This window comes from Seriola lalandi, unplaced genomic scaffold (genome assembly GCF_002814215.2).
Source record: "Seriola lalandi dorsalis isolate HSWRI2012SDOR001 ecotype SW California unplaced genomic scaffold, Sedor1 jcf7180002054425, whole genome shotgun sequence".
In the NCBI taxonomy this organism is placed as follows: domain Eukaryota; kingdom Metazoa; phylum Chordata; class Actinopteri; order Carangiformes; family Carangidae; genus Seriola; species Seriola lalandi.
In genome coordinates this window covers 3,347,207-3,364,982 of record NW_019524978.1, presented here as the reverse complement: position 1 = coordinate 3,364,982, position 17,776 = coordinate 3,347,207, and the positions used below count along the sequence as shown (strand labels likewise).

The 17,776-nt window shown below is 39.6% G+C and overlaps 3 protein-coding genes across 4 annotated transcripts; 1 reads left to right on the top strand and 2 right to left on the bottom strand.

The window, feature by feature from the left end:
* Positions 1 to 1,821: 1,821 nt before the first annotated feature.
* sdha (succinate dehydrogenase complex, subunit A, flavoprotein (Fp)) lies at positions 1,822 to 10,079 on the bottom strand. Its single transcript, XM_023410455.2, has 15 exons — positions 9,997 to 10,079; positions 9,211 to 9,291; positions 8,770 to 8,931; positions 8,429 to 8,572; positions 7,721 to 7,885; positions 7,436 to 7,584; positions 7,195 to 7,319; positions 5,500 to 5,668; positions 5,142 to 5,337; positions 4,859 to 5,030; positions 4,434 to 4,552; positions 4,045 to 4,156; positions 3,786 to 3,916; positions 3,366 to 3,479; positions 1,822 to 3,281 (listed from the first exon to the last, which is right to left on the bottom strand). The coding sequence occupies exons 1-15, from the start codon at positions 10,057 to 10,059 to the stop codon at positions 3,195 to 3,197; spliced, it is 1,989 nt and encodes a 662-aa protein (XP_023266223.1). The 5' UTR covers positions 10,060 to 10,079; the 3' UTR covers positions 1,822 to 3,194.
* A 258-nt stretch (positions 10,080 to 10,337) lies between these two features.
* On the top strand, positions 10,338 to 13,976 carry ccdc127a (coiled-coil domain containing 127a). Of its 2 annotated transcripts, none has more exons than XM_023410516.2 (4): positions 10,338 to 10,398; positions 11,140 to 11,277; positions 11,713 to 11,957; positions 12,059 to 13,976. In XM_023410516.2, the coding sequence occupies exons 2-4, from the start codon at positions 11,148 to 11,150 to the stop codon at positions 12,503 to 12,505; spliced, it is 822 nt and encodes a 273-aa protein (XP_023266284.1). In that variant the 5' UTR covers positions 10,338 to 10,398; positions 11,140 to 11,147; the 3' UTR covers positions 12,506 to 13,976. The 2 variants fall into 2 exon arrangements, with proteins under 2 accessions (XP_023266284.1, XP_023266285.1); XM_023410517.2 differs by having other exon boundaries at positions 10,342 to 10,398; positions 11,143 to 11,277.
* Positions 13,977 to 14,179: 203 nt separating this feature from the next.
* LOC111658103 (telethonin) lies at positions 14,180 to 15,910 on the bottom strand. The gene is made up of 2 exons (XM_023410518.2): positions 15,587 to 15,910; positions 14,180 to 15,143 (listed from the first exon to the last, which is right to left on the bottom strand). Exons 1-2 carry the CDS (start codon positions 15,718 to 15,720, stop codon positions 14,783 to 14,785), a joined length of 495 nt encoding a protein of 164 aa, XP_023266286.1. The 5' UTR covers positions 15,721 to 15,910; the 3' UTR covers positions 14,180 to 14,782.
* Positions 15,911 to 17,776: the final 1,866 nt, after the last annotated feature.

Here is a 17,776-nt window from a genome sequence, read left to right as displayed (position 1 = left end):
TCACCATGGTCTACACTATCACTCTAACAATGAACTTGAGACAGATGCCAAATGTTTTACTGTAACACACTGAGTCCACATTAATCATCTGTGTCATTTTATTTTTTCCTGTCGATTTTAAATGTGACTGGGGTCAACATCACTTCAGGTTAATGTGCTTATTTTTTTATAGATATAGTTTTTGCAATCACCCTAAACTGTTATGAGAGCTTTTTGTTTATGATAGATATATTAATGTCTTGCCTGTTGATTGCTCAAACATCAACGTTTAATTTTCTCCTTCAAATGTCCGCTCTGGATTTATTTGTTAATATGATGACCCAATACAACTGGTTTGTCCCTATTTTTAATGTATGAATAACTTATTATAGTAAATTGTATCGATGGATCAGAACTGGGATCTTTTTTTTCCTTTTTTAAAAGCATAATCAGACATGTATTCAATGCCGATCTTTGGTGTTTTCTGTTGAAGTTGTGTTTGTATAGTCGACACTGTTTTAAAGCCCATCTAGGGTCAAGCACTGCTGAGGCTATACATGCCATCATATGTGGCGTTGGTCTTCTGCTGTGGATGTGATTTTTCTTCTTCCTTTAGCTCAGTGCTTCAGTGAAAGTGCAGTTGTTAGTGATTAATAATTCTCTGCAGGCCCATATCATCCGCCCCGGAAGCCATTAATAACAGTCAACCTTAAAGGATCCAGGACAGCCTGTCTGAGCAGGCAGGAGTCCCTCCCTCTGATGATGTGAACTGCTCAACAAAGAGTAAGGAGCTGTGGTTGGATAGGTTTGTTCCTTTGTATCTGTTGAAATTTACAGGAATCCGTCTGCCTCAGGTGTCAGTGTTTGTGAAGTAGGTTTTGTTTTCTTATAAGAGTAGTGGTTAAATCCACAGTAGGTTTCATTTCATGATCAATGTTATGTGAGGACAGTTTGTAGTTTCTGAATAAGATGTTTCCTTTTCAAATATCTTTTGTATTTATCATAGGCTTGTACATCCTTGCCGAATAATTAACCAGGACACACACTTAAAATATGTTTCTTGTATTTAACACCTTTCAACCACACAGCTGCTTTTTTCTAACCAAATGAAACCACAAACATCAAATTAGATGATTTCTCAGAAAGTGCCACTTTGTAATGACTGCTATTGAAAGTGTCCGCTCCTCTAATATTTGCTCTGTTTTTGTCTGGCAGGTAGGCTACCTTATTCACTTGTAATAAAACATAGCCTCATAAAATCATATGATGACCATGTTTCAGCTCGAAGCCGATTCAAAAAAGGGTGTTGCATAAAAATAATCTGTCAGTTGTTTTCTCCTGCTCCCCTGCCAGTGCGTTCCCTTGTGCCAATAGAAAGTGTGTTCTGACCTTCCTGGGTTCAGCTGGTCAGGATATGAGCCAGGCTCAGGTTACTTCACTGTTTGTTTTGTGATTATTGATTTTCTCTGCGGAATTTCCTGTAAGGAAAAACAGCCACAGTGAGCTGTAAGAGATGAACTGCACCACTCACCATTTCCCTGCTCTTTATCAGAATAATGTGAAACGGTAACACCGCTGAGGAAAGATGACTAACAGCTGTTAGAAGTGGGCATCCATAGAGTACCAACACACATGCTGTTTTTTTTTTTTAATAGCGGTGTATCCCTGCTGCTCAATAATGTGCTTCTGCTGCCCCCCAGTGGACAAAAATAGACAATACAATGACTTAATGACGACTCTAAACCTCTGGAACAGTCTGAGCAAAACTCAATGTTGTTGACGTACATACAGGAAGGAGGACTTGCCCACCCCTTGCCCATCAGATGAAGACAAACCAAGAGCTTTTGTTTCTATGCATAGTCTACACTTTATTGAACATGTGAAAATAAGTACAAATGGCAAAACCAGAAGAAAATGAACTCAAACTTTTTTCTTTTAAAACAGGCAAATAAATTAAGTCACCGTTTCAACAATTCAGCACAAGAAGCACGGCATGTGAATTTATTCAAAACTTCAAGTGACGACACTGAGCGAATCTCTCAGTCTAAATGTCAAAGTTATTTGTGGAGTTGCAGGCAATGTGGTAAATTCCAGTTAGTGTGAATCGGCCATTAATTCTCAATCACACGCAATTTTCTTTCAAATGAAACCACTCGTATCGCTGCTTCCCTCGCACCACTTAAGAGCTGGCATTGATGTTTGGGCTCAGAATTCATAACTTCTGGAGGAGCATTTTTCTCCTGCAACCTAACAAGCCCAACAGCTCTGTGCACTTCAATGACCCTTACTGGAATTTATCCTCAGAGAAAACAACAACAGCAAATTGTAGAAAGAAGTCATTGTTCCAACAGTTGATAAATAGATTCAAGCTGCTTCATTTGGTTAACATTTATAGTAAAGAACTATAGATAAGCTTAAGGTTGATTAAGTCGATCAACTTTTTAATCTACTCAACAGGAGATATATGTATTTTATCATTTAAACCACACACATGAAGTATCACAAGAAGTAACAACTATTCAAAACTGAAGGCCGTAGTGAATGAGAAAAGACTACCTTATACTTTAACAAGTACATACAGTATATGTTGCCATGTTTATTGTACATTTATGCAATATTTACATAGTTAAAACTTCTCTCTGGAGGCTTGATGGTGATGGGTGCATTTTACATTACAATCATTTCCACAATCTCTTCACTTCAGAAAGCCAAAGGAGAGAAGTTCTGATTCAAGAAGCATTAAATGCAATGCAAGACTAGGAAATGAAAGCATGGTGTCCACACAAAAAGCCAAGCTCGAGTGGTGCAACACATTAACTATTCTCCATTGTTTTTGTTCCTCAGCTGGAGGCTGAAAAATCCATAGTAATTCACTTGTCTTATGATATTTACAAAACCAGCTCACGCAGTGTGAGAGGTCACACAACCATGTTGAAGTTATCTGCTGCACACAGATTAAATCAAAACAAAAAGGAGAGGAGCAGGAACATGACACGAAGGGATGAAGTTGACAAGACAGTATTGTATTTACTATTCTAAAAGGATACAACTGTGCAACCAAAAGCATAATAATTTGTCCAAAAATGCCATCTCGATTACAGAAAGAAAATGTATCTTCTTAAATAGTTAAATGAGAATTCATTAATCGAGTAAGATGGATGTGAGATGAGAGGGGAAGGGACGGGGACAGGGGGAGGAGAGGAGAGGAGATCTTCTTAGTAAGAGCGGATGGCGGGAGGGACATGAGCGCAGTCCTGCTCATCCAGAGAGCTGTCAATAACGGGGCGGTACTCCAGGGTTACCTGTGATTGGAAAGGTATATTAGATATGACTGACACCATGAGCCTTTATAGTTAGAGAGCACACTGAGGAGGTGCGGGTTATACCTTGCCAGTCTTGGGATCGACGTAGGACATAGTGTGTTTCCTCCAGTGCTGTTCAAATGGCTTCTTCTCTTGACCCTGCAGGGGCTTCGAGTAGTCATACTCATCAACACGGTCCTGGAATATAGTTTAAGGAATAATGTTAGAGGGGTTAGTGGCTGTGGTCAACTATCTTTTTTTCTCCTTGGTTCTTCATGATTTTTGCAATCATCTACCGATACAATAGGAAACACAAACTCAGGTAAGAAATGAACAGATAGTGAAAAAGAAAAGCAAACACTGGGAGGAAGGTAAGCACAGAAAAAGGAGAAAGAGAAGGAGAGTACAGGCAGTGACAGAAAGGAGAAGCATGGGGAAAAAACTGCAAGAATAATGAATGAAGAAACGCATACTGCAACCCAGATTAACTGTGTTCACACAGACCTTGAAGTCCTCTCTGGCGTGAGCTCCCCTGCTCTCCTTTCTCTGCTCAGCAGAGTGGATGGTCTGGACGGCGTTCAGCATCAGATTCTGCAGCTCCAATGTTTCCACCAGGTCTGTGTTCCACACAATGCCTGGAGAGGAAGAGGAAGAAAAGAAAACACTTAGTGTAAGCCAGACAGGACAACAACTACAACTTGCAGACAGACGCACAAGGATCTGTAAATACACACAGAAACAGGGAGACAACTTGGTGTAGTACCTCTGTCGAAAGTCTTGACATCATCCAGGGTCTGGTAAACAGCATCCATCTTGTCACAGCCTTCCTTCAGGACAGAGCCGGTACGGAACACTGCAGCATGAGCCTGCATGGTCTGAATGGAGAGGCAGGAAGACACACATGATTTAATCTTGTACAAGTTTGTTAGGGACTTCGACACAGAGTCCCCTCAGGTCAGGTGATACTGTGAGGGACCTCAAAAACACAGCAGCAGCAGAATATGTCTTACTGCTGCATAGCACCTAATGTAGAGTGACTGAATACGACCTTTTGTAACATTCGATTACCTTTGCTCACACATTTCCAAATAAATGTCCTAATGCACAACATTAGTGACTGTTCTCTCTTTGTGTGCATCTTTGTGTGTGTACCTTCTGCATGTTGAGCCTGATCTCAGAGGTTCTCAGGCTTCCATTGGCAAACCTCAGCTTGTCGAGGTTGGCCACAGACTCCTCTCCTGCACTGGGCTGCAGAGGCGACAGTTTCTCTCCTGCAGAGAAAACAAAGCACCAGGGTCAGTGGTGAAGCAATGTGCACTAAAACTCTGATATCAGATATAATCCTGCCCTGTGGAGCATAATAATGTTGACAAAGTCGTGTTGTTATCTGATATCAAGACGGAAGGAGAATTAATGTTTTTCTGTACATCTAAATGAGCAGTGGAAATATGACAGGACATTTTCAGTCATGAAAGTTTTACTCTTTAATGGTTTTACGTGATACAACCATTTTTTGCATCATTAATGATCTAGTGTTAAATCTGAGGAAAAGAAACCTCATTAACGGAGGTGCTCACCAGGTTTGTTTTCCTCTGCGATGGTGAGGGCGCAGGCTCTGCCGAACACCACCAGATCCAGCAGGGAGTTGGCACCCAGTCGGTTAGCACCGTGGACGCTGGCACAGGCCGCCTCACCACAGGCATACAGTCCAGGAACCACCTTGTCCTGTCCGTTGCTATGAGTAATCACCTGATGGTAAAAAAAATAATAAAGGCGTGTCACTCTGTTGGGGGCATGCTCACAATGGAGTACTTTATAGCGAGTGAGGAGGGAATGTGTGTGCATGCAAATATAACCTACCTGTCCCTTGTAGTTTGTGGGTACTCCACCCATATTATAATGAACAGTGGGCAGGACAGGGATGGGCTCTTTTGTGACGTCGACTCCAGCAAAGATCATGGCCGTCTCTGAGATACCGGGCAGCCTTGTGGCCAGCTGCTGAGGAGGCAGGTGGTGAAGCTGCAGGTACACGTGGTCCTTCTCTGGACCGACACCTCTGAAGGAAGAAGGACAGACCAGAATTTAAAAAAAAAAAAAAAGCAACACCAGCATCTTACTTAGCTGTTTCAACTTTGCTACTTCGAGAGAAAGACTTTTCTAGACCAAAAAAATTTGCAAACTTACATCTCACAGACATGCATGCATATCCAGTCCATACCTGCCCTCTCTGATCTCTATGGTCATGGAGCGAGACACCACATCTCTGGAAGCCAGGTCCTTGGCGTTGGGTGCGTAGCGCTCCATGAAGCGCTCTCCCTCACTGTTGATGAGGATACCGCCCTCACCACGGCAACCCTCTGTGATCAGGCAACCAGCTCCATAGATCCCTGTAGGGATTCACACGAGATCGAGTTTTTATTTATGAACAATAAAAATCAAATAGATGTTAATACTTGTGTCATAGTAGGATCACTTTGATCCCAGTTTTAAGTGAGATCAATCCTCCGGGCTACTATGGTAACATACAGTAGACATCTAACAGGCTATTTGATCCAAATGTTGATGAATGAATAACACACGTACAAGAGTGGTTATAGGGTAAATTATTAAATAACAGTTATCTTTATAAAGACAATACTTGATAGTAATCCTAAGAATGATTAATGTAACAGATTTAAATAACATTCCTATCAATGAAGCATAAGGTCAACATTGTAACATCCTCAAAGCTTTATTGCTATTATTGTTATGGCACCATACTGACACAATTCTCCAGAAATCCCATCGAGCAACAGAAGAATGTGTTGGTTCTACCTCTCAATTTATTTTTAGCAAGGTATAAAAACATTGGAAATAAGGTTCTTTCTCATATAATACTCTTGAAATGCTGACATAGTTTTACATTGCCCCATCAGCTTTGTTCTATTCTAGCATTAAAAAAATTATTTTGATTGTGTTTCTATTACAGCTTTTTGGTCATTGGTCGGTGTTGTGAGTTTATGCAAGAGTGTGCTCGACATTTGGTGATTGATAAAGTCTATAATCATCTGAATCTATAAGCTGAAATCTTCACAGTCAAATACATTTTTAGGTACCTGAAATATTTTTAGCAATGTAAGGTATGCAGCATTTATCCAACCATGTATTTGAAACAACATGTGAAGTTAGTGCATCATATAGAAAAAGGCGAGACAAAAAAAATCTGCACATCAACTCAATGACCTGTGGCTCAGCCTGTGGGACCCTCCCATTGGCCACATCAGTGGGCTACTCCATACAGTCTGGTGTCAAATGTCCAGCAGGAACAAAAATAAGAATGACCCCTTGTCTTTATGCAACCGAGATCCATTTTTAGAGCTCAATGTAAACAGCCTAACCTGAACAGACTCGTGGATCAACTTGATTTAAGAATCGAGCACTACAGACGTACCTCAGTAACTCAAAAGTCCTTTGGGAGTAAATTAACTAGATGTGTTACTGTCTCGTATAATAAATGGAACAAAAGGACTTGTTTGTTCATCATCTCTCATCACTTGAGCAGCAAGTTGTTTATGGATTCAACTAAAGATAATTAGTGTTTACATCTTATAATTTATCTTAATTCGTCTGTAGTGACATTGAAACTCAACGAGGAACACAGAATGACATTAATCACATGGCCGAAGAACAAACAGACAGAGAGGGAAACACAGTTCCCACTAATCATACACTGTCTTATCACATCATTATGGCTAGATAATACAATTGTGGACTTTGAACTGTCACTGATAGAATACCTCTATTAGTTCAAATTACTATAAGTGACAAAGTTTTCAAGCGCTGTCTGTCAAAACAAGATACTAGTTTCTCTCTGCTTCTTTAATGCTTCAGTAGCAGAACTACCGTCTGACTTTAATAAGTTTCTTTCTCTCACCGGTGGGATGGAACTGTACAAACTCCAAATCCTGGCAGGGCAGTCCAGCTCTGGTCACCATTGCATTTCCATCTCCTGTACTAGTGTGGGCAGATGTGCAGCTGAAATAGGTTCTTCCATAACCCCTGGAAGGAAACAGACCTTGTTTATTAAACAAAGAAACACAGATGAAGAAATGTTGGTGGTCTCAAACCAACTCTCTATGGTAATGACATCACAGAGCAGTGAGAGTGTGGCCTACCCAGTAGCAATGACAGTATTCTTGGCTCTGAAGCGGTGAATAGATCCGTCCTCCATGCAGAGAGCAATTACTCCTTTACACTCTCCATTTTCCATCAGCAGGTCCAGGGCAAAGTACTCCACAAAGTAGCTGGTGTCATAACGAAGCGACTGAGCAGAAGACAGAAGGGCAGAAGAATAACGTGAAGTGCAACTAAATAGTTTGCCACAGAAGAATTGGTTTCTTTATGCGTAGACTGAGTCAGAAAAAAAAAAAAAAAGTAGGAAAGTGTGTGTGTGTACTTACCCGTCCATAAAGTGTATGCAGTAGAGAATGTCCTGTTCTGTCTGCTACACAGCAGCAGCGGTGAGCCTGGCCTCCTTTTCCATACTTGAGACTCTGACCTCCAAAGGCCCTCTGGTAGATCTTCCCATCTTCGGTGCGGCTGAACGGCATGCCAAAGTTCTCCAGCTAGGACAAACGTGAGAGAAACATGAGCTTATAATGTGCTATTATTGTGTGTTGATAATCCTGGGTGGGAGAGTAGGGATTTGATTTATAATTTGAGCCAGTTCATCTTTGACCTTTAGGCACCATAACCCTATTTAACCTTTTTTCTCAAATGTATCAAAATTAAATCTTGCCTTGCAAACTTAATCAGCAAGTGTTAAAAAAAAAATCATCTTCATCTTCGTTACTGGTTTTATTGATTAAGACAATGTAACAGTGTAATTTACGTGTTAATGTCACTGTCAGGAAAGTGATGACTTGATGCTGTCAGGTGATTTGCTGTGATGATGTGATTTTGATTCAAAATATATGCAATTATTTTTCCAAAATTTCAAGGGGTTTAAAAGCCGAATCCACCCAAAATAAATAAGGCAACTGTTTTCTTTTGGGAGTTTTTCATAACGGTATGTTGTATACTTAACTGGTTCATGTTTTTTACTGGTCAAAGCCCAGTTTTTGCCAGCTAACCTTACCACTGGTGTGTATGCGTATGTGAGATCTTACCTCCACTACAGCTGCAGGAGCCTGCTCTGTCATGTAGTGAATAGCATCCTGGTCTCCCAGCCAATCAGATCCCTTTACTGTGTCGTAGAAGTGCCACCTCCAGTCATCCTCCTCCATATTGCCCAGAGCTGCATTGATCCCACCCTGTGAGCCAAGTCAATATCCAACAATTCATTAAAAGATACAGCGCTACTGCTGATTTTATTTACTTGAAATCTTACATTGACATAACAAATCCATAGAATGTTTATTTTGTAATTCTACTTTAATACATACAGAAACATTTGAGCTTGCTGAAATGATTTTTCTCCTAACTGAAAGTGCAAAATATGTTGTTGTACCTGTGCAGCGACAGTGTGAGACCTGGTGGGGAAGAGCTTGGTGACGCAAGCAGTGTTGAAACCAGCCTCTGACAGGCCAAAGGCTGCCCTAAGTCCAGCCCCTCCAGCCCCTACCACCACAGCATCAAACTCATGATCCACAACCGGGTACTGAGTAGAGATCTGAAGACAACGAAGGATAGAAGTTACTGTAAAGACCAGTTTTTACACACTGTAAGCTGGATCTCGAATATCAGTCACGGAGTGTTGCGAGTTTGCATAATTAAAAGCAAATTTGAAGCCATCATGGTACATGAAACAGCAGTAACTTTGATACTGACACCAGATGCATAGAAAAGAATGAATACATACAAATTAACACGTCTACCTATGTAAAAAACTGTATCCTATCATGTATCCATATGAACTACCCTATTAAATACAAGAACAAATCAAACTCACATCATCTGATACTTTGGCACTTTTCTTGCCATAGATGGAGAAGTGAAAGTTCCTGGAGCCTTGAACTGCAGCAGCAGGGACCTGGCACAAAAGAAAACAGTTTAGATAAGAGTCGAATTTAAAGAAAAATACATCATAAAATAAAATACTTGTTTAGCCATAACATACACCGCTAATTAACATATACCGTTACGTTTATTCAAATATTAAAAGGCAAACTTAAAATCAGTCCTAGTAACACTCCCATAACAATGGATAATTGAGCATAAATATCACACAATAACATGTTATTGAGCAAATTTATGACATATTTTGCACTTGATGGTCGTTTAAATTGCCTATGGTATCATTAAAAAATTACAAACGAAAGTTATCTTTAAAGATATTTACATTTAATCTTTTTTGCAGGTTAAAATGCAGCAGCTAAAACTGTTATCCACAAGGGCAACTGAAGTAACTGTCATAAACATGTCGGAATAACTCAGTTACGCTGACAGTTTACTAAAAACATTACTCACAAAGTATAATGTGAAAGAAAAGCAGATGGTATAACTATATATTATGTTGTATTATGTCATAAATATATGCTATAATGGCTTTTTTCCATGGTGTCACATTGAAACACCCTAAGCTACATAACACTGGTTACGCAAGTCACAATGCGCCGGTTACGAAAGCTGAAGTGCAGCAAAATTCTTCCTTTCAGCAGGAAAAAGGCAATCGGCACGCATAATCAGAGAACGTGTAGATGAATGAAAGATTTGAAACCCAATTGTTATAACTCACTGCTTTTGTTTTAGATAGCACCCTCTTGGAAAGGAGACGGGACGCGGCACGGACACTCGCCATGTTGTCAGTAGAAGGACCGATTCTGAGGCAAGACGGAGGATCACATATTCTGTTGCACTGGACCAAACCACTCTCCGAAAACGGGGGTGTCGTTTATGTTGCAATCAATGGTTATACACAAAAATATTTACTGATGTGTTTTTAACTCTAAAAAGCATTTTATTTTGTTTAATATATCCAATTAAACATGCACAATCTTTAATTGCCGCATAAAATGGGGCTTTTGTATAAGGGGATTCCCAGGAATTACCCTCGGTCGTTGTAGCTGCCAAAGCATAAAATTGTATAATCTGGGTGTGCAGGAACAAATGTATAAGTGACCTAGACTTTTCATTCAAGGTGAGACGCGGCACCATATATTTAACAGACGTACACTGGCTTGTTGTCGGAATTACAAAGCTGTTCTGCTCTGTGTTTTTTATGAAATACTATAGCAAGCATGAACCAGCAAGCTAAATGTTAGCTAGCATGTTAGCTAATAGCTAGCCTTATTGTGGTTAGCTGGGCTGTCAAACTACCAAGTCACGTCAGACTGGGTTTGCTGTTTCAGTCTGTGTTTTGGCAAATGCTTACAAGCTAATTCCTAACTAAGGTTCACGTCTAGTTCTTATTTGTAACACCATTTCTAAATGCCACACATACTGTCCAAACATGTTTATGTTTTTAAATAGCTCATGGTGAATCTGAAACCATTTTCTTTTAGTAAGCTACTTAGTCAATGGATACTCTGACTTCCATTGTGTATGGGAAGAATACACAATAACTTTATAATCGTGGATTTGTGTTTATAACTAAGCCACTTTAAAGCAGTATATAACTGCTACTGCTGCTGACATTAAGCTACCAGCACCAGTATCAACAAAGACCTGGTAGTGACTCCAGTATCAGTGTTAGAAGTGTGAATGAAAAGACACTGGTACTTCAGGAGAACCATTCAGTCTGTTGCAAAATTTGAATATTCATCATAAAGTACATGTAAAGATGTATACGTTATTACTGATGTTGTGGTTTCCGTGTGTGTGGGTGTGTGTGTGTGTGGGTGTGTGTGTGTGTGTGTGTGTGTGTGTGTGTGTGTGACAGCAGTCTCCATGAACAACTTGAATGATCCTCCCAGATGGAACATCCAACCAGACCCCAGAGGAAGGGGGGCGGGCGCCAGTGATGGTAACCAATGGAACTATGCCCTGCTGGTCCCTATGCTCGGACTGGCTGCATTTCGTAAGTTACACAAGGAGATGTACAGTAGCAAGAAATGTTTTTGTGGATGAGGTAACAGGCACAGGAGGGCAACATTTGAGCTAATGAATGTATAGTTAATAAATGCATTCATGCAAGTGTGAGATCCACACTTTACCTTTGAAATGTGTGTTTTATTTTGTTTTGGTTTTTTTGCTTTCCTTTGTCATATTTGTACCCTTTTTTGAATGCTTGATCATTTTTATCCTCAGGTGATGCTATGGTCATGTTAACTTTATTAACTCTCTCAAAACTGGGAGCCCAGCTGGTGTTACAAAATCTGTATTATTTGCTTCAGTTGGTCTGCCCTTCAGGAGATTCTGTTGGTTGAGGAAAAGCATTACTTTAAGATCAATGTAACTTAAATATTTCTCACTCACACTTATTCTCTTGTCTTAACTCCCACCACCCCATCAGGTTGGATCTGGACCAGAGAGTCTCAGAGGGAGATCCAGAATGTCAAAGCCCAGTATAACAAGGATGTGTCCATAATAAAAAGTGAGATGGAGGCACGGTACCGGGAGACACTGACAGAGAGGCGCAAGGCAGCTGCTATACTAGAGCTAGAGCTGGAAAAGGAGAGACAGAGGGTGAAAGGGTATAAGCAGGCTCTGATCTCACAGAGCCAGCAGCTGATGGAAGAGCGAAAACAGCTACAACAGGTAAATTCTTGTATTGTCCTCCATTTCTGCTATTGTGTACTTTTCCCATTTAACCTGTAGCTTCTTCTCTATAACTCAAAATTCTTTTTCTCCCCTACAAGGAGCGAGAGACCTTGGTGGAAGAGAAGCAAAGGCTGGTGAAGTCCGGAGCTGCAGGTGCTGTGCTCCATCATGCCCTGGAACGAGAACAAGGCTGGTGCCAACGAGCCACAGCCACTTTGAAAGAACTTGAGGGTCTGCTTGTGGAGCGCCAGAATGCCTACTGTTCCCTCATCCAGCCTCGAGATCAGCGACTGGAGATGGAGAAGAACATGCTGCTAAAGGTCGTCAAAGATCCCATCGGGGCAGAACTAGATCTAGAGTCCGACCTGAGGGATATTTTTAAGAGAGATAAGCACTGTGCAGATGTGCTAAACATGGACAAGAGGAAGAACGGAAGCCTAATGTGGGTGTATCTCAAGTACTGGCAGCTGCAGGTCACTGTCCAAAAACACAAGAGAGCTGAGGAAGCCTTATTAGGAGGGAAAATCCAGTCTCACACAAAGTGACAAAAGATGAGCTGGTGTTTTTCATTTGACTTAGAATCTTTAAAGTATGTGGATCAGGAATGGAAAATGCATGTATTTTTCACTCTAAGTAATTATCTTTACTTGATAGAGATGTTATGGAAACACACAAGGTCATCTCAATAAGATAATGTTAAGCATCTGAAAGCTCCATCCTTGATCTTCAGAGAAAAGAAGAGAACAGGTTTGTCAGGTTTACAATATAACTATAGCTTCAGAAGCCCCATATAAGACTCATTAGCTTTAAATTAACTCGGGGGAAACTTATAATGTTAAATATGCATTAGGATCATTCTAGTAATATCCATATTGGATACTCAATTAATGGTTAGTGACATATACAAATTTGTTTATTCCATTTATCCCCTTGGAAAATATTGTCAGAAAATCTGTGTTAATGTAACTTACATTCTCTGAGTGCCATGAATTACTGTTAGGTGAGTGTACTGTATGTCCGGACATTGACTTTTTTTTTTTGTTCTCTCTGTTTTGGGTATGGACTGATTGCTTACGAAACCTGTTCACCTTGTCCCATGTTCTTATACACACTGCTGAAAGAAACACTCTTTCTCATCAAGAAATTATTTAAATAATATAATTTATTACTAAGGGCACTCACAGAGCGCAGACTTCAGCTAAGGCCAATGTGAAACTGCACACACCAGACCATAAAATCGAATTAATTGTAAATGATCTGATCTGCCCCAAAATTTAATGGGTTCTTCCTTGGTTGGAAAAATTAAAAACAAATACATTGAATAAAAAAACAAACACAGGTGAGATCATAACTTGTTTGGTGGAGGTAAAAACACTGTTAAAGTAAAACAGCCATGAATCCAAACACACTGTCAACACAATTAATATGGGACAGTCATTGAAGTCTTTTATTTCCATGGAATGTGTTGATACTTGGCTCTAATATGTTGATGGCCTATCGTGGGAGACATTGATAAAGATAACAGTGGGAATTACTTTGTTTTTACCAACCCCTCTGTCCATGGAGTTTCCTCCATCTATTTACAGTCTGCATGTTGCCATTTATGATACAGTACAAGGCCTAAAGCTTATAGAATAGTTTGACTGTTTCTCATCACTGGTTCCAAGTTTCTAGCCTTCAGTCTGGTTTTGTGGGAGCCTCATAATGAGCACGAAGGAGACAGGACTATTGCAGGTGCATGTGAATGTAAATTAGAGGAAAGAGCAAAAGAGTAGTGCTTAGTGCTGCAACATCTTATCAGATTACTACAACAACAACAACAACAACAACAAGAAACTCTTTCATTCACACCTCACACCTGTAGCCGAAGGATTATATAAATCTATAGCATTTTTATTTGGTTATCAAACCTTGTTGCACTGTTTTGTTTTGATATCTTGGTGAATAAGTGCTGGATGTAATGCCACTAACCACTGTGTGCAATCCTTCAAATACACTTTTGGTTGAAAAACTTCATGTCTGGGTTGTTTGTGTGTTCTCTTTAGAGCCTCAATAGTTTTGCTATGTTTACCCAAGTATATCAGCTCATTGGGGGTCCCTTTACAATGTTTGACCACAGGGGGGTGCTGCATAAATAAAAAAAACTTGCATGCACAGAAATACATAGACAGAACTGACACATTAATTTTATTCTACAGGTAAATTACAGACAAAGTGCATGTATGTAAAGTTATTTATTGTATTTTCTCCAACAGGACAATTTTTATTAACTTGAACATCATATTAAACTGTATGCAAAATTAAGTTCCAGACACATTTCATGTTAGGTATGGAAATCACTGACAATGACAAAAAGCATGCAGTAATCTTAAGAGACCCAACTTCAGAACATGTTCATATCTACAATACCGTATATCATTACACATTTTCAAGTTATAGCACATACATTATTTCAAAATTTTAAATATAATAATTTAGTAATGTAATTATGAAAAAATGAATAAAGTGAATCTCTTCTATCATAAATTATCACCCCTCAGAATTAGAACACTGGATTCATTTTCCATCTAAGACTCTTGTTTGGACAATACTAAAATATAAAGTTACTTAGCAGATGAGATATCTAGTTTGACATAGATAACTGTCATGAGGCTCATTTCATCAGGAGGTAATTCTTTGTCAAAAGTCACAGTTTAGATAGTTTAGATTGTTCACGCAAATTTCAATTTACAAATACCAGTATGTAAATTACACAAAGATATGCTATGTTGTATATTCTCTGTATCACAGTTTGAGATACCCTTCCACTGCACCTCCTCACTTCACTCCCTCCTCTGCACGCGATGAGAGATCTCCCGTGGAGAGGACATCAGGCTCGAAGCTCTAAAGTTCACTCTGATTGGCTTTCTGAGGTCCTGAGTTGTGGCAGTCACTTCCTGTTTATACACTCCATTATTCACCCTCCGTGATGTGGCTGGTTGTTCTTCTGCGCACCCAAAGGTGGCTCTGGCATGATATGGCGCCCTGCTGGTTTTGAAGAAGGGCAGGTGGTGCTCTTTCATAGCTCCGCTGTGACTGCCCAGCTTCAGTTTCTGGCTGGGACTCCTCTCGACCATGAAGTGGACCACCTGTTGCTGCTTATAACTCTCTTTGCGAACACTGTCAGTCTCTGACAGTGTCAGCCTGAAAAACAGTACACACACCAGATTGATTATTAATCCAGCCTCTGCAAGAAAACTAAAGAAATCTGCAGCTTTATCACTCTTGATTGAATTTTTGACCACATCACATGTTATTCACCAGTGTTTTCCTTTAGCACTCACAGGCAACATACCTGCAGTGATATCACTGATCAGGTCGTGTAGTGCAACTTATCTGAAATTTTTAACCCAAGCAAAGCAGTACAGCAGCTGTTTTCACCTGTACTGTGTGTGAATCATGTGATTTTTCCCTCTAGGTCAAAATAGAGTATGTCCAACACCTTTATCTTAGGCTACAACACCATACTGAACACTACACCATACAAATTTACAAATGCTTAAAACACTTCACATAAACATAATGGAGTGAATATGGTAGAGAACATTGCAGTATTGTAGGGACTCATTCAAGAGTGAACAACCTACCTGTATTGTGGTCTTGTTTCAATGACCAGGCTCAGCCAACATGCTTGGTAGCTCTCTTTCTTCCACTGGTTTTCCTCGTGAAGTTCACAGTAGGAGTTCACCAGGTAGCAGCCTCCTCTGCTCACACAGTGCATGGCGTGATTGCGACAGGAGCGTGAACGTCAGTAATTTTCTGTCTGTGCCAAGAACAAACGTCCTTTTGTTTTTTTTTTGTTTTTTACCTGAGTCCTACTTGAGATGAACAAAACTCATGGGAAAAGAACGCAAGAAGCTATCAAATCAAGTGTCATCATCAATGTGTGTGTGTGTGTATCAAGTACTCTGAGATGTGTGTGTGTGAGTTAAGCCATGTCTTAAATATAGAGTCTTGTTTCTATTTTTACTCCTCTGCATCACATTGTAGTGAATGTAGTGAATGTCCCCACTTAAGGTATCCTGAAGGTTGGTTTTCATTTGAAAAGGAGCTTTAGCTTTTTCCATGACGTCGGCCAACCAGATGAATCCAGATGAAAGGTGACTGTGATACCCACTGATGTCATCCACTGAACTACTGAACTGGCAAAATGTTTAGTTGTTTCATGTATTTCTGGTAAAAAAAAAAAACTAAGTAGTAATCTCAAACATGATATCACCATCTGCACCTGGAAATGTATATGATTACACAGTCCTATCTAGTGCAAAGTGGAAGGCAACTTATATTTGCATTTTTAATTTTAAAAATTGTAAATTCTACATCAATATTTTCCTAAGAGAGAGGACATTTTGGCTAGTGCTCACTTTCTGACGCACCTTCAAAGGGCAATTTGAGGGTTAAGACTTGGTTTTAGGGTCAGGGTTAGAGTGAGTTGGGGCATTCAGTTGTGATGGTTAGGTTGTGTGTGTGTGATTGTGCATGTTTTGATAGAAATATGAAATGACTAATCTGTTTGAATAAGATGGATCCAAGGGTCATGCCATCAGAGTAGATATCCTCCCACTCCTCAGATGTCTCTCACACAGACCACATGTTGCAGGAAGGAAACAGCTGAGGGCAATCAGATCACTGACAGTAATCCCAACTCATTAATCCAAAAATACGTCAATTCCTTGGCCAAATTCACGCTGATGGCTGCAAAAGTTAATGTTTGTGAGTGACATTTTTTTTATTTTTTTTTTTACAAAAGTAATCTGTCATCACTGTCACCACTACAATCTGTGTGAAGTTCAGCAGAATGGTTTACTTTAATAATAGAGTAATACTTTAATAGAGTGATGTACAATGAAAGAGTCTTGATTTGAACAGATATGCTCTTTCTTCCTTTTATTGATATTTTAAAGATGTAATGAAGTCAAGTCAAAGACCTCGCTGTAAATACACTGGCACAGATAAACATAGCAGGATTAGAGCTGTAGTATCATGCAAAAGAAAGATATGTAGACTTTCAAATCTTTAACAAATTACAAGGTCATTTGATTTGTTAAAGCATTCTTACTACATTTCTGTAATTGTAATGATTTTCCAAAAGTGAATTGTTTGTTACTTAAGTGCTCAGTGAATATTTGAAGCTCCTTGACTGAACGTAACTATAAATCTTGATTACTCTTGCTGTCGTTGGGACTTTGGCAACCTGAATTTCATCAAACTGCGAGGGTGAAACTAAATCAGAGGGTGTATGATGGTGTGACCGAAGCAGTGGAAGGTATGCTGGACAGTCTGTTCCAGCGACACAAGAGTCGGTATTACATGACTTCAGTTTAAGGCTGAATCCTGACTAAGACATTGCTGTGGCAACATGAATGCACATTCACAAATAAACAAGCATCTCACCATGTTTAGAAGTAGCAATTAGTATCCCATCACAAGCAGACAATTTAGTAAATGCAGAATCTTAATATTTATAATGAGCAGGAATATCACTGTGACATTTATATATGTCATTTGTCATCATCAGTTGATGAAAATCTGATTCCTCAAAGTTTCTCAATCCCTGATTATTTTGAAACCACATTTGTGTCCCTAATGAAGAGATTGTGCCTATTGTCCATGTTGTATTCTTAATAAAAGGAGGTTGTACAAAATGGTGACACTCTTACCGACCGACAAATACTTTTGTAAATGAGAGATGTCAGTTTGTGATTTTAAAATTTTAAATAAATTAATTTCACAGTATTTTCACTTTGTCATTATGCATTAGTCAGTGTAGATTGATT